This window comes from Galleria mellonella, unplaced genomic scaffold (assembly GCF_026898425.1).
Source record: "Galleria mellonella isolate WM207_F2 unplaced genomic scaffold, CSIRO_AGI_GalMel_v1 utg171, whole genome shotgun sequence".
Classification (NCBI taxonomy): domain Eukaryota; kingdom Metazoa; phylum Arthropoda; class Insecta; order Lepidoptera; family Pyralidae; genus Galleria; species Galleria mellonella.
In genome coordinates this window covers 1,696,683-1,713,690 of record NW_026442014.1, presented here as the reverse complement: position 1 = coordinate 1,713,690, position 17,008 = coordinate 1,696,683, and the positions used below count along the sequence as shown (strand labels likewise).

The following is a 17,008-nucleotide window of genomic DNA, read 5'->3' as shown; positions in this document are numbered from 1 at the left end:
TTAAAGACGCTAATGAGCATAGGATTCGTCTGATCGCAACTGTCTGTCGCAGTTCATGAAATGAAATGAGATTTATTTGTAAAAAACAACTGTAGTTTCTTAATTAATATTAATATTCTAGTTTTATAAGGGTACAGTAGTTGTGGTTTTAGAACTGTGCTCCTGAATAGGTTAATATATCAACCTGTGTTAAGGGGCCACAGCCCCAACCCCCTTTAGTATTATGGGGATTTACCAACCCCCTTTAGTATTTAATATTGATAAAGAGTAACTACAACAAGGCTGTATATATAATTTAACCCTTTGCACTCCGTTGTCGCCGTATTTGCGACATTAAAATGCTAACGTTAAATCCACTGTCGCGGCTACATCGACACGGTTGTTTTACTGACTCAACGCACTTAATACTTAGGTAAGCGAAATCTTATGTTTTTATCTTATAGTGTTCATAATATGTTTATTTTGTTTACATATATAATAAGTTATTGATAAGTTAATAAGTTATTGGCATCCACTATGAATTACTAAGCAAGTACTAGTGCAACAATTAACAAAATAAACAAAAACTAAAATACGTTATCTTACACATTGGCAATATAGTATATGTATTAAGCTGCATCAAACAATATTTATTCCGTTTCCAAATATGCGTACCCTGTTTTTACATCCAAAACTTGATAAATCATATATAAATATTTTTAAATTTATTTTGTTATAAAGGGTCATAAATAGTCAAAGAATCGTTTTATAAAGAAAAATTTAACTCTCGGAACAGACAACCTTGCCTTACTAATCCAAAGAAAAAAAAAATGGACGGAAGTACATTTTCCTGTTATTACAAAAATGTTGTTTGCTTCATTGTCGCGTAGACGCAAGACGATATCCGGTAATAATTCAACCCCCGTAAATCAAAGCCAAAACACGAGATGGATCGCACAAGTAGAAATATAAAATTGGCATGCGCGTACGCAGCGTGTTGTAGCAGTAAGCTTGTAGTCCCGGATATCGTACGACGGGCGACGCACGCTCGGATCGCGCGCGGCATACACCACTCGTCGATCGGAACCGTTTCGTAATACTTTCAGTAATCGTTTCTCAATCGTCCCCATTGTATTGTCCCCTGTTCACGTGTAAATAACTATGCCCTAACCCGGACGCATCACGACACCACGTGCCCATTGTTTACATCGTACAGTGTCAGTGATACAAAACAAAAGCCAATCGTTAAACTAAATATTACTGCTAGTATTCAAAAGGAAAATCACAATAAACCTGTAGATAGAGTTGCCAACGAGCTATGTAAATACGCGCAAACTGCACATGGTAATGTTAAATTGGGTCCCATAAAAGATGCCAATATAAACGCCATAATGGTAACAGTAAAACAAATTTTAAATGTCTCACGAACAGACATTTTAATACTACTAGACTCACTGATAAATCTTGCACATTATTTAAAATACAACGTTGTTTTACGTCAACAGTCAATATAATTACAAACGGAGATGACTGCAATAATTTTTCTATGACAGACTTGTTCATATGTATAACAAGTAATTCAATGATGTCTTGTTTTTCTCTAAATTCTCCAGTCTAAGCGGAATTATGTTCGGAACAATATACCATACTGTTCTTCAACGCAATGATACTATTAACACTGATATTGTTTATTCCATATTGCTAAATGATCTTCTGAAATGATTTTTTTACGAGTCTTTAAAATGTCTTATGGTAAAGATTAATCGGTCAATCAATATGCCGACTGCATCGGCGCTAAGCGTCCTTGCCCCAGTGCCGTGCCAGAGACGTGGACGCATTTAGACCGGCCTATCCGGCTTGTCCATCTAACAAACTTTCTTCACGACAATCCCTTTCGATTCTGAACCCTATTGTTCTATATTTTGGGTTTCTGTTGTGGCAAACTAAAAAATGGTGGCCCGTAATCCCGGCAAGCTTTCTTTTCAATGTAACACGGGATTGTCAACTTTATTCGTTGGACTTAGGGTGATTGTGACAGAGTTTCAGCACGAGAAAGACACAAGAACGCAGAGCTTATTGGCCCTCGTGCACTGGCATTTAGACTGAAAAGTTCTTTCAATTGCAAATATAAATCGTGTGAGATTAATTTGTAGTTCACTATTTACTCCATTACATTCAACATTTACAAAGAGATAATTTGTTTTATGTGTTTGTATTCACGCAAGGTCTCCTACGGGACAGACAGAACTGAGTGCCAAGGATCTGTCCTCTACATTTTTGTTTCATCGACTTTCATATCTAATCTCATTCATGCCAGCTTTGGAGATACATTTCTTTGCAAATTAGTTTACGATTGATTTAAATTGCTTTTTTGAATCTTATCTCTTTTATCATTAAGTGTATTTATTTGAATCGAGCATCTTGGCCCATATTGATATATATATAATCGTACATATTGCAAAATTTCTTTAACAGTGGCTTCCTATAGTACCAGAAAAGCTTCTCTTGTGGTAGTCACTTTTTAGGAATGCATCAGAATACCTATAGTCTTACAAACATTTACATTCACCTTTACGTAAATAATTTGTATTGAAATCTTAACAGTGCTTCTGGTCTTTTGCATAGAAGAAAGTCTGAGTTTCCGAAACTCAGTATTCTATACAACACTGATGTAAACGTGAACGCGACTGTAACGTGAACTGTAAAATTCACACGAAGCATTCTACTGCTTCTGGGCTTGAAGCATTCTATTGCTTCTGGGCTCGAAGCATTTTAATATTTACTGAACTAGAAGCTAAGGTTGGATAATTATTTTTCTCTATCAAAACTAGAAGATACATAGATATCTTTTAGTTTGCTTTTTACCATTTTTCGTCGTCAACTTAATCGCAATTTGTTTTATCATACTTTACATCCAAATATATATTTATTTAAGCTTGCAAGTAAATTTTTTTTATGGGTGTAAATGGTATGGTACGGTCCTGCCTGCGCTAACGGGATATGCTGGCGTAGCACTAGTGAAGAGTGATAGATGAGAATAAAAACAGGCCAGTTAGCCCATCATGATGAATTCATTAGGAATTAACCATGGTAGTTTCCAGGAGGAACCGTGAGGAGGTCGACCTGGTTGGGTATATTGTTAGCAATGGGGCTGTCAAACTCCATTGTTAACAATTCCTTCCCCCAATGCAGGTCAGTTAGCCCATCGTAATGAATACACCAGGAATTTAGCACAATTGTTTCCAGAGTGAACTACGTGAATTTTAACCTGACAGGCTCAAAATTCACGTCCTAGCAATGGGAATGATATCCCACATTAATAATAATCCCTCCCCCCTGCCATAGATTGTTAAGTCCGCCATTTACACTCTCCCTCTCAAGTGTATTAAACTTTAACAAATAAATATACAAAGCAAATCTTAATATGATTTTGTGTGTAGCGAGTTTTTTAACCCTTGTGGTCATCTGTCTATTGTAACTATATCGCATGTATTGTTTGCATTCAGGCACGGAATACCTATTTTTATCGAAACTTGTTGATATTAAACCGTTATAATATTCGAGTACATACAATAAACTGTTATAAATACACGCTGTTGCCAATACGATCTATTTTGGAGAACCATTCAAGAAACGGACCACTCGAGACTAAACTATAGGCAAACTCGCGCCCGTTCTGTTTATTTACAAATGTTTCAGCTTTTGTAAATCACTTAGATTTTATTTATTCGTTGGAAAAACATTAGGTAATGTGGCAATCTTTCTTTAAATATTCACGTTTCTAAAACGATGAGTCTTTCAGTAATGAAATCGACAATAATAATGTAAATATTACCAGAGGGAGACTTTGTACAAAATTTTATAATGGCTTGACTACCTCTGTCCTATTCGTGTTTCTATCGTGAAGCAGTTGTGTTTGCACGGCTGTTTCGGTTTAAAGGGGGGGATATGGCAGTGAATTTACAGGGTACAGAGGAATAACACCTTAGTACTCAGGAAAAACAACGCATGGGGGGGTATCATGTGCGAAACAGTATACTCTGTTATGTCCATAGTTCTGCTCATGTCTATATGCGATGGTTACCACTTTCTATCAGGTTTTTTTAAAAGCTAGGTATGATCAAATCTGGTAATCTTAACACTAGATACAAATTTAAACTTGCTGTTCCGAAGTATCGTTTAGAAAAAGTAATAGGTCTTTTATGGGAATGGGCATTGAATGTTATAATAAGATACCGAAGGATATTTTGGATCTGCCTTATAATAGACTTAAAAACAGCACTTTTATAATAAAGCCTAATCGATAAACGTTTACTTGAAAGTAAAAGTTTGTCTATTATGCACGGGCTTTTTAATAACTACGTAATTTTAGATATAGTACATTTAAGTAAATGCACATAATGTAAACAGAGATTTAAAAAGAGTAACAGTTGAGTTTTTTGAGAATTCCTCTTATTAAGCCTGGTTAAAACCACTTATCAAATAGATAGACTTTCTAAATATTGTTTAAAATTGTTAAGTTTATACCATGAATCTTTGGCTCACTACATAATCTGAGAAACTGTAAGTGAAGTGACAAGAGGAAGAGAAAGACCGAGAAATAACTACATGGGATAGATAAAGGAAACACTAGGTGTCGTGTCGTATAGGGAGATCAAGGATATGGCCTGGGATAGAGCCGGCTGGAGGAAGATGCATGAATTAGTTGCACCGACAAGAGGAAACTCTTAAATGAAAAGAAAAGTGAAGTAAACAACTTATTCTTAAACTAGCCGTTTCCCGAGGCGTTGCCCGTTTCTATGTAGTTCCTCTATATTATTACCATTGGAACTCTTCATGAATCCGGTCTTATATTGTATTATATACTTCAGGGCTGTCCAAACTAGATAGCTGGGGGGATAATGGATTGGTAAAAATGGGGATTAGTAGCCCTATTGTTTGCAATACACCCTGTCAGGTCGACATCCTCGCGGTTCCCCTGGAAACTGTCGTCTTCTATTCCAAGTGTATTTATCACGATGGGCTAACCGACCTGCCTTTTTATTGTCACCTATCATCCCTCAATGGTGGTCCGCCAGCGTATACCATTAGCGCAGGTGGGGTTACCATTCCATTATCATTCATTAAAAAAAAAATTCCACCGCTATGTAATTCATACATAGTAATTATATGTGCCGCGTGTGACGCACTCCGTCTGAACTAAGCCCATGATTCATAGCTTCGATTTATTTTCACCCACCAGTTGACATTTCCCACCACCGTCCACCGACTGATTGGGATTTATTGCTTTCGTCAAATCGGCGCCCACGCATTGATCGTGTGCTAATTATTTTCATATCGGCGACTTTTTAACGTAGTCATTCGTGAAACTTGGCACTTTATATGTGTGTCACGTGACAACCCGTCTATCCGGGGGGAAAGGGATTGTTAGTAATGGAGACTAAAAATCCCATTGCTAGCAATATACCCAACCAGGTCGTGGTTCCCCTGGAAACTATCATGGTTAATTCCTGATGAATTCATCATGATGGGCTAACTGGCCTGTTTTCATTCTCATCTAGCACCCTTCACTGGTGCTCCGCCAGCGTATCCAGTTAGCGCAAGCGGGGTTACCATACCATTTTCATCCACCAAAAAAAAAAACCTGTCTATCCGATGGGCGAAGGGAGTATTTTGTAAGATAGTAATGGAATTGTCCACCCGCCCACGCTACCGTTATACCTTCGCTGGCGGGGTATTTTTTTTAATCAGTGAAAATAGAATGGTAACCCCGTTTGCGTTATCGGTGTATGCTGATGACCTCAGCAGCCTGGTGAGGTCGTAGTAAGAGATGATATCGTCATAGTCGTAGAATACTGACGGATCTGACAAATATTACATATATAGATCCGTCAGTATTCTACGACTATGACGATATGTGAGTATAAAGTAAGTTAAATTAAAAAATATGTTAGCCCATCATGATAAATAATCTAGCAGTTTCTTCAAAAAAAGATTAAAATCATTCTATCTTTCCAATTTTGTTTAAATATAAAAAAAATATTAGAAAACTGTCATCATTGTGTGTTCTCTTTTATTTGATATTTATATGTTGTATTTAACATATATATATATGTTAAATACCAAATTCCACGGCAATTAATCACAATGGTTTCCAGGAGAACTATGTGTAGGTCAACCTAATAGGGAATATTGCTAGCAACGGATCTTTTAGACCCTATAATATATAATATAGTATATTATATATAGTATAATATAGAATATTATAATATTCTCTAAGATTATTGAAATGAAAACTTCCTTAGGCGCGTTGGACATTTTTTGACATGGCAAAAACCATTGAACTCGCCACTCTGTTACCGTAACCGACACCAATTGTTCAAGTTTTCTGTCGGCACTTCCGGAGTGCCACTGCCATTTTTTTTTAATTCAGTAATTTTTTTCTCTCTACTAAATATTAAATTAGTTTTAAACTATTCATCAGTACAGTATGATTGTGTAGCTACGAGTAATATTTATTCAATCGATATTTTTTTATTTCTATTCAATAATTTTGATTTAAAAAAAAAACTACTCAATCGATTTTGATAAAATTTCTTTAATTTTGACTAATCTCAAAGTACATCCTTTCAGGTAAAAATATAATTTTCCAATTTTACAAATCTAGGACAAATTTTAAAGTACATCCTTTCAGGTAAGAACATAATTTTCCAATTTTACAAATCGGTTTACAACCGACGCAGTTACACGGTAACAAGGTAAAATAAAAAAATATCAACCGAATCGAGTACCTCTTATTTGGAGTCGGTTGAAAATGGGACACATTTGCGTTAGTATTCCTGTCTCTAATTATTAAGCGTGACGATACAGTCTTGAACGTAAATAGTTTTAATTTAATAAGTACATCAAGGTTTTTGTTTGTGGCATGATTCACTTGTGTATGAATTGTATGATACGCTCGTAGGTGGCCACTAATTATAGTGGCCGCTGTTTCAAGATCATATATTTACTATTTCATGTTTTTACTGCTTATGATTATGCCTTCACGCCAAATCGTCACGGCGAAGGGACTAGGCAGAGAGCATCGAGTGCCACAGGCATTTATACTTATATGTTCGTAACGTTTCAATGCTTACACATCGATCGGCACACTCCTTTACTAGAGAGCCTATCATGAAATCTTTTTCGAAATTTCTAAGCCGAACGAAAAATAAATTTAATGTTAAAATTACATAATACCGTTTATAAACATTAAAAGTTTCAAAATATATTTCTTTTGGACATTTATGGTAGAATTTATGACGAACGAAATGTTACGTTAACTAAGCAAATTTTCGTGTGAACAAAAACATGAAATTGAGTCTGAAAATTCGGAATTTCATGTCATGGTAAACTCCCAAATGGTACTCGTACGCGGTCAAGATAAATTTTTGTTTTTGTGTGTGTGTTGTGAGATATCGCCTTTCATTCTCTCTCGTATATACATACTAACTTGATCAATATTGTGATTATTTTTAAGTGACTTCCAAAAACAGATGGTTTATATTTTTAATGCTCCTACCTAATAGCTTTGTCAATTCTGAACTGAATATGATTATTCCTTTTTACAATAGATAAAAATGTATACTGTGTTATTGGGGAAAAGGAATTATTAACGATGGAGTTTGACAGCCCCATTGCTTGCAATTGCAATGCATGCCTCATTAGGTCGACCGCCACGTGGTTCCCCCTGAGAACCATCCAAGAATTGTTCACGATGGGCTAACTGACCTACTTCATCCTCATCTATCATTCTTCACTGATGCCCCGCCGGTGTTTACCGATAGCGCAGGCTGGATTACCATTCCATTATCACCCATTAAAAAAAATACGCATGCCAACTACTCTCCGCTACGGGCGTCGTACAAGCTCCGCAATATTTCTAAAACATTGTCCATCTTCTCTATCTTCCATATAGATATCTATGGGTCCCATAGATAGTTATAAAAATCGATACAGCAGTCTAGTTTTTAAATAAAAAAAAACGTGCTTTTGCTACAAGTGGTCGGTTTTTTTTCTTGATCTTAATTATTTGCGGACTAAAATCTTGTTTCATTGACCCGAATGTGTACAATTCTTTCATCACATAGGTTATAGGCAGGTAAAACCACGCTGTAGTATTAAGGCCTTGGCTTGACACTCGACTGTCAAATGTTTACACTGCCGCCCTGTCGTCGAGCGATATTTCCACCGCGCTATATTTAAAACGCAGCTGCACCATTCGATTGTGTCACAGTTCAATGATACTAGATGCTTTGTTTTATCGAAATAATATATTTTCATAGCTTTTTTTTTTTTACGAATAGATTTTTTTATTTTGTACTTTATCTACAAACGAAGTACCATTCATAAAGTAATCCCCAAACTTTTAGAATCTCTATCTTGAAACCTAAGTCGTTAGAGACTTTAGTGTTTTTTTTTAAAGGGTGATAATGGAATGGTAACCCCACCCGCGCTATCGGTATACACCGGCGGGGCACCAGTAAGGGATGATAGATGAGGATAAAGCAAGTCAGTTAGCCCATCGTGACGAATTCAATAAGAATGACGATGATTTCCAGGGGGAACCACGTGGAGGTCGACCTAATAGGGTATATTGCTAACAATAGGGGTGTCAATCTCCATTCCTAACAATCCCTTTCCCCCCAAGAGACTTTAGTGTTGTAATTGCCACTACAATGCGTTATCAGAATTACACTACATAATTAAAGTGATTGATAAATTAAATTTCGCAGCGAGATTCAAATTAAACCAATTTGATAAGCACAGACCTAAAATAAATAGCTGGAAAGGAATTGTTAGTAATTGAGTTAAACAGCCCCATTACTAAAAATATAACCCTATCAAGTTGACTTTCACGTAGCTCCCTCTGGAAACTATCGTGGTTAATTCTTGTCTAATTTATCACGATAGGCTAACTGACCTGCTTTCAACCTCACTGCTCTGCCAGCATATGCCAAATATATACAATAGTACAGGCGGGATTAGCATTAAATTGTCACCTATTAGAAAAAAAAAATACACTCTGCCTATATTACGATTATAAATCATTACATGGTGCATCGATATAATTTTTATGGAGTCAATGAATACGGGGCTCAGAATTGTTCCTTGAGGCACTCCATTAACACGGGAAGTATTATTTATAGCAGTGGGCAATGAATGGCTAAAATAATGAGAGAGCCACTTGAAATTATTAATAGTCATATTATGCTCGTTGACGATGACAAGGTGAAGAATTCATAAGATATATTATATTTACCTGCGTTTAATATTGGTCGACAAATGGACAGGTGATTTGTTATTTTCCTTACTGCTCCGTGGTTTGTATTGCTTATATATGTTTTGGGTTTCCGATGTATATAATTTATTGCCAGTGACCATTTAGATCTTGTTATATAATCGGATGATAATTTTAGCTTTCTATAATGATAATCTATTTTTTTCGTATTAGATTTTAACTGTCCACTGCTGAAAATAGTTTTCGCCATTTTACCAGTAGTTGCCATGCTTGGCAGTTTGGTTGGCAACCGCAGTTTGGATTTTGATGATGTTTTAAGAAGAACGCTGCTTTCCATCCCTCAGCCATAAGCTCTCTTAGTCGCCTCTTACGACACCCACCAAAAGGAAGGGCCTATTCTACGCCGGGACCTACACGGCTAATGATAATGTATGTCCTACTAAAACCATGCAGGCCAAGCTTAATATAGGCAGTTTTATTTTAGATTTTCCTTCTCTGGCATCGATATATTGTTTTTTTTTCCTTTACTCTCCTTTTACGCTATCTTAACGCGGGTGAAAGAAATGGTGACTATCGTATTTTTTTTTTCCACCGCAATATGAATATTTGCAAAGGTTCTAAAATTATATTAAATTGTCTATCCTTACTAATATTATACGAGTCAATGTAAAAGCGATTTTGTTTGTTTGTTTGATAACTCTTAGCGCTTTGATGGTCTAGCCAATTATTATGAAATTAGACAAAAAAGGTCAAGTTTATAAATAACCTGTGTTTATATATATATATATATATATATATATATATATATATATATTGTGTGTGCAGTATACATTACTACGACATTCTTTTTGGCTAACTCTAAATTGATAGATAATTCTTTTTGTAGTGTCTTTTCAGTATTTACTATAACAATAGTTCTGAGAGAGTACCAGAGATTTTAATCTAATAAATAATCTTAAGAGATTACTACCGATTGAAAAACATCCCTTGTTATTTTTGTTTGTTTCATTTGATATTTGGTTTGAGGACACTTTCAGATAGAACAACGATGACGGTGCAAAGCTTTTCTAATACGACTAATATTTCTTTCTAAGTAAATTTTTATTTTTTTACGGCATTATTTTTATTCGATCTATATGATTCGATTACATTTATTCGCAAACGCAGTATTACACTATACTAGATACGTAGCTAACAGAAAAGTCTAGAAGTTATCCAGCGTCGCTTACGTCGTTGCTTCATATAATATTAGATTGGCCTTCCCCGTGTTGTCTAAATTCATTGAAATTGAATATTTATCACTACTATTTCCGTTGTTTATTTGCGCCAAATCCGATAAACTCGATGTCATTCTGTCTTCCGATAGCTCCACTGAAATATTCCAGCTACGGCTGTTGATATAAAATTAGAAATTTGTTGAGATCTTGTCGAACTATTTTAGTCAGATTGTCTTTGATTTTGATGCTATGAAGATGAAGAATGAAGATGCTATGAAATTATTTCTTTGTAATTCTACATGTACAAAACTTTAAATACAAACTTACCTGCTCCATCATTTTAATACTACAATGATTTTAACTTTTATAGGTCTCGTGTCACTTAAAGAACTATGGCGAGGGTTACGTTTGGAGTATCTTTTTTATGGGATGAAAATACAATAGTAACTATATTTGCGTTATCAGTATATGCTTGTAGAATTCAATCGAGGGATGATGGGCGAGAATAAAGGTCAATGATCCATCAAGAGTTAATCATGATGGGTTCCGGGGAAATCGCGTGAAGATCGTAATAACAGTGTTTATAGCTAGTAATAGGGTGGCTCATCTGATCATTCTCTCCGAAATATTGAAGGCCCTTGCTAGGAAAGTCGTTGTATTTAAAATTTCATATATTTTTCACGTACGTAAGTAATTTTACGTATACTTACGTATAACAAAATACCCGGGTAGTAACGGATTAACAACACAATACCTCACCAGCCACTTATCAATTCTTGTAATTGTTCTTCAAAAGGGTAAAGAGTTGTTCTTGTTCTTGGGGTAAAGAGGTTTCTTCAGGGTCGGCAACGCGCGCGTAATACCTCTGGTATTGCAGGCGTTCATAGGCTACGGTAACCGCTTACCATCAGGTGGTCCGTATGCTTGTTTGCCACCTCAGTGGTATAAAAAAAAAATGTTAATAATAATATACATAATCCTGTTATATCCATGGTACTGTTTAAGTTTTTAGGCAACGGTTATCACTTTCCATCAGTTGGACCATCAGCTTGTTTGCTGTTCTAAGTTGCATAAAAAAATCCAAATAAAGCATTAGAATTGCCGTGTGATCTCGGAATAGAATAGGCCACCCCTTCCTTTCTCGTGGGTGTCGTAATCGACTAAGGGAAGGCGAGGGATGGCCAGCAGTGTCCCTCTTAAAACATCTCTAAAGCCAAACTGCAGTTGCCAACCCGCTTGCCAAACGCGACAAGTACAGGCAAAAGCCTACAAGGAGGCTCATGTTCAGCAGTGGACAGTTTAAAAGCTGGTATTGTGATGGTGAAATCATTAGAAGGTTTTGATCTGACATTACTGATATTCAACAGATGTCCAATTTTAAAAATATGTCGAACTATAAATATATATCGTACGCCATTAGTCGACAAATATTTATAGTATAAGAACGCAAAGTATAAAATAAAGATCTCACTCTTGCTTCCTGGATGTCGAAATTGGAGTTTAAGAACGTATCTGCCTTTAGTCGGATCTTCAGAATTCGGGATTTCTTTTGCTTGAATCGGTATTGCCCTTAGCATAAAGTCAAAAAAGAGTACCTCAGAATAAACTTCTATACCAAACCATCTGGCCAGATAGCCACTGTAGTAAAAGTAGGCTACGTCCTCTTCATATGTAGTGAGACTGCTGCCCAGCAGTGGAACATTAATCAATTTTATTTTAAGGTTAAAGTAACACTTTTTTTAGCCAAACCAAGTACCTTTTTGTAACCGAGTATTTTTTATATTATCATCTGCTCTCGTTTATTTAATATGTTAGTTTATTGTGGAAACTTCACTGATTTATGGCTGTGTTTATTATTTATGTGTTTTAGGTATTGTATACATACATACATATCTGTCACGCCTGTCTCCCATTAGGGTAGGCAGAAACAATGGAACGTTAAATGCTTCGATTCAAATAAACCTCTTTCGCTTCTTCCATATTAATCAATCTTTTTTCAAGTCGATTGCTTGGGGGATTGGCTCTGTCCCATTCGTGTTTCAACCGTGAAGCAGTTGTGTTTGCATGGCTGTGTTTCCGTTTGAAGGGTGGGATGTGGCGTGAATTTACTGGGTACAGAGGAATAACACCCGAGTCCTCAGGAATGGCAACGCATGGGGGGTATCATGGGCGAAACAGTATACTCTGTTATGTCTATGGTACTGCTCATGTCTAAAGGCGATGGTTACCATTTTCCATCAGGTGGGCCGTCAGCTTGTTTGCCATTCTAAGTTGTATATATAAAAAAAAGCACATCACATATGTGGTCGACATGTAGGACAGTTCCTATCTGTGTTTCCACTCATTCGTTTTTTTATTACATTTTTAACACTAAACCTACCAAGCGCGGTTAAATGACCGTTTTAGAAGTTTAGTTTAAAAATTTTCACGTATTACGTTACTGTATCACGATGTAAACTTATTGACTTTTCCTATAATATATGTACATACAACCCATTTTTCAGGGGGGAAAGGGATTGTTAGTAATGGAGACTAAAAATCCCATTGCTAGCAATATACCTAACCTGGTCGATCACCACGCGGTTCCCCCTGGATGACTGTCATGTTTAATTCCTGATGAATTCATCATGATAGGCTGACTGGCCTGTTTTCATTCTCATCTATCACCCTTCGCCAGCGTATCCCGTTAGCGCAGGCGGGGCTACCATACCATTTTCACCCATCAAAAAAAAAACCATTTTTCAATATTTACAACTTACTATTATTTACTTGTTTATTAACCAATTGGCTAAAATGTCTTTCTATATTAAGATTTATTTTAAAGCAGCCATTTGACCGCTCATGGTAGGATTTCTTTGTTTGATTAGTGAAAATGGTATGGTAACCCCGCCTGCGCTAACGGGATACGCTGGCGGAGCACCAGTGAAGGGTGATCGATGAGAATGAAAACAGGCCAGTTAGCTCATCATGATGAATTCATCAGGAATTAACCATTATAGTTTCCAAGGGGAACCGCGAGGAGGTCGACCTGATTAGGTATATTGCTAGCAATGGGATTTTTAGTCTCCATTACTAACAATCCCTTTCCCCCCAACCGCTCATGGTAGTATTAGGTATATATGAAATGTCCATAGGTTTAGTATTAATAAATAGTATATATTTCGTTGCAAGTTCAAGTATATAACAATTTGGCATGCATCAGTTGGCAGCTCAGTGACAGGCGGTCGCATCGTTGCGCCATACATTCTCAGTGCGCGGACGCATAAACAGTCCGAGCTAAATAGATATCATTCTTGCACGGATTATCTACGCGCAGGTGCATTATGGCGAACCATTTGCCAATATTTAGTTGGCGGTGAGACACCGAGTGAATCACGCCTCTTTTGGTAGTGTTCAATAATTAAAAAATAATTGAAAACAATTAAGAATATTGAAGTAGTTTGTAACTCAAATTTTCTTTTGAAAATGGTCAATTTGTAGCTTTGAAGTACTTCTTATTAATGTGTTTATTTTTTTTGAAAACTATAGAATTTTTTCTCACACAATTTTTATGTGTAATACAGCATATGAAGAAGCATGACATATATTATTCTCGTGATTGTAAGTCTCAAACAACACGAAAAACAAAACAATTATTAATCCATTTTTTTTTTATTTTATTATGTAAAAAGATGTTGTAAAAATTCTAAAAAAAATATATGATATACTCTATAATGTAACCTACAACCTCGCATCGGTCTCGCTTCTTTAGCTTAATAAGTTTTTGAGATATATTACTTTGAATAATAGTCATGCGTACGGCTATTTTTTCTCATATCTCAAGGTCAAGGTGAAAGTTGGTCGCGAAATATACATAAATCGTGTTATACACCAAGTAAATATTAAAACATAAGTTTCGATATATGTAGTTTCCCATTTGGGGGCAGATTCGACATATTTATCCGGCTAAACCCTTTGTATAATCATTATGCAACGCCTTAAAGGTAACTAACGGTGGGTAATATATAACAATACCTATAAATTGTAGTTACAATATCTATATATAGATTGGCACAATAACAGATATATTAACTATCGATTATCCAATATATAATATCGAAAAGAAGGACCGGAAGGAGGTCAAAATAGGTATTTACGTACAATTATAACTTATTTGTCTTATTCGTAAACTTAGTATATAAAACTAAAAAGAAAACTAATAAGAGGCAGCAACATTCGCTTACAAAGTTTCTTTTGTAGGGATTTTGGTAGAAATAATTAGGAATTGGTTTTAGATTAATCGAATCTACGAATGCTTAGTGCATTACATGCATCAGTCAATCAACAATCTTCGACAAACAACTTGAAAGCCTTCAGACAGTCTTCACTCACTGTGATATAATAAAAGTAATGCCAACTATAAACAACCAAGCCAACTCAGTTGTCAACGATTTAGAATAATTGAAATCACTCTCATTACAAGAAATATTTTAGTCACGACGGCATCCATGATCCAGTCATTCATTTTTGTTGGCTCTTAATTAACCGGACAAAAAAGCTCTTCTAGTGAGTAAATTCCAAATAATTATAGCAATCTTACAGATCTTAATACCCACTTATATAAATTTATCGAAAATAATGATATAGCACCGAGAATCAACTACTCATATAAAATACGATACAATTTGTGAGTACAAAATGTGAGTGGTAGTGATGAAGTGTTAGTGGATAATAAACAGAAGACTGTTAATATACTTGTACATAGTGACACAACAAACAAAATGGATACCGAACACGACACACAAGAAATCATGACCAAAGAAGCGATAGGTCAGTGTAACACACAAACAAATAACATGAACAGTTATTTAAAATGAAATTTGAAATTGTTACTTGAAATCGACAATATTTAGGAATCCATATTGTATTATCAAGTATTAAATATCTGTTCATCGTAAGATAAGATTTAAAACAATTATACCAAATGTAACATAAGAGCCAAATAATTCTCTGTCATGATTAAACTTCACATTTGCGATACTTCAAATACTTATTCTATCTTTTTGTCGAGTTCCTTATGGAGTAGATAACCAAAATTAAAAACCAAAGATTTCATATGTATAAATTTTTGTTAAATTTCTTCGACTTCTTTCATAAGTTGTTCAACAATAGAATCTTTTGCCTTCTCCCTCTGACTGCAAATTATTTGTTTAATCGTGATAAGTCTATCTGGAATATAGACCTATCTTGCTACCACTTTCCCACAAATCTGAATCATTTTTTTTTACACAAATATCATCGAATACAATTCGGTGGTTGCTACATATAAAATTTGCTGTCCTCTCTGATACACTACATTTATATAAACTTCACATCAATTACGAGAAAAATTTGGCTCTTAAATTAAATTGCTTACACTTAGTTTTCAACATTTTATTGTTCGTCACAGTCATAAAAATTATTAGTACCTACAAATAACTGGAAATCATATGAACGCTGACCGTCAATACCTAGCAATAGTGATTACCAATATAAATAACTTTTTAAACTTATAATGAAGTAACCACGATGTTAAACTTTTATGAGTGTTCATATCAAAGCTTACCCAAAGTATGGTAATGTGGATATTCAAAAATTGTTGGAACAATTTTGCACTATTTCTGAATAATTATTTAAATAGTGCGTATATAGTTAATGCATTAAAATGTAAATTCTGTGATAAAATTCAATTACATTTTAAAGGAAAAAAGTATTTAAAAACTGCAAAATAATTTATGTGCAAGTTTCAGATCGCTATCAGAGAAGATTTTAAATAATCAAACACATGTATTGAAAATTGTTCAATTATTTTTGAAAATTGACAATTAATTTCACAATATGGTATTGGGTATTTCGATAAGCATCGGTATGAATGCTCAAACTTAAAGCATTTAAAAAAAAATAGATGCACGCACGTTACAAGTAGAATTAGATACTGCATAATACTTACAAGTTGACACTGTGTGTTTTCTAATTCCATTTTGTTTCATTATTATGTTAAACAAACTTTGACCGAGAAGGAAATTAATACTCTAGTCGTATCGTTACAGTAAGTTTTAATATTAAATTTAATTTCACGTTAATATGAAATATAATTAGTTAACCATGTAGTAGTGAAGGGATATACTACATATATTGTTAACCAATCAAAATTCAGATTAAACAATTGAATAAGTTCGTTCAATTGTTTAATTGGTCGTTTAATAGAATACTTTCGTCGGTCATTGATGTTTCATGTTCATTATCATTATCAACTAATTCGTTTTATTCTCGATTTACTAAATCTATACAAATACTAAATCAACTATTGTCTGATGTTTGTTCAAATGAATATTATTTTGCTATTCTTTATATATTTCTCTCTATAATGTCAGTATTATCATCAACTTCTATCTATTAAATTGATGATGGTCATATTTCTTTAGATTCTAAACGTCCTCTGTTAATTTTCTTTATTACGGTAAACTTGATTAATTTAATTTAATTTAGAAAAATAATGATGAATGTCGTATTA

At 34.8% G+C, this 17,008-nt stretch overlaps 1 protein-coding gene across 6 annotated transcripts in view; it reads left to right on the top strand.

Moving 5' to 3' along the window:
• Nucleotides 1-931: 931 nt before the first annotated feature.
• Nucleotides 932-17,008, top strand: part of LOC113518072 (obscurin) — a 177,919-nt gene continuing 161,842 nt past the window's right edge. The window contains exons 1-2 of one of the 6 annotated variants that reach the window (XM_052892845.1): nucleotides 981-1,072; nucleotides 15,058-15,285. In XM_052892845.1, the coding sequence (XP_052748805.1) occupies nucleotides 15,237-15,285 (49 nt within the window). In that variant the 5' untranslated portion in view covers nucleotides 981-1,072; nucleotides 15,058-15,236. Of the gene's footprint in view, nucleotides 1,073-1,162; nucleotides 1,324-15,057; nucleotides 15,286-17,008 lie in introns of those variants that run through there. The other 5 variants (XM_052892846.1, XM_052892848.1, XM_052892847.1 and 2 more) reach the window with 5 other exon arrangements.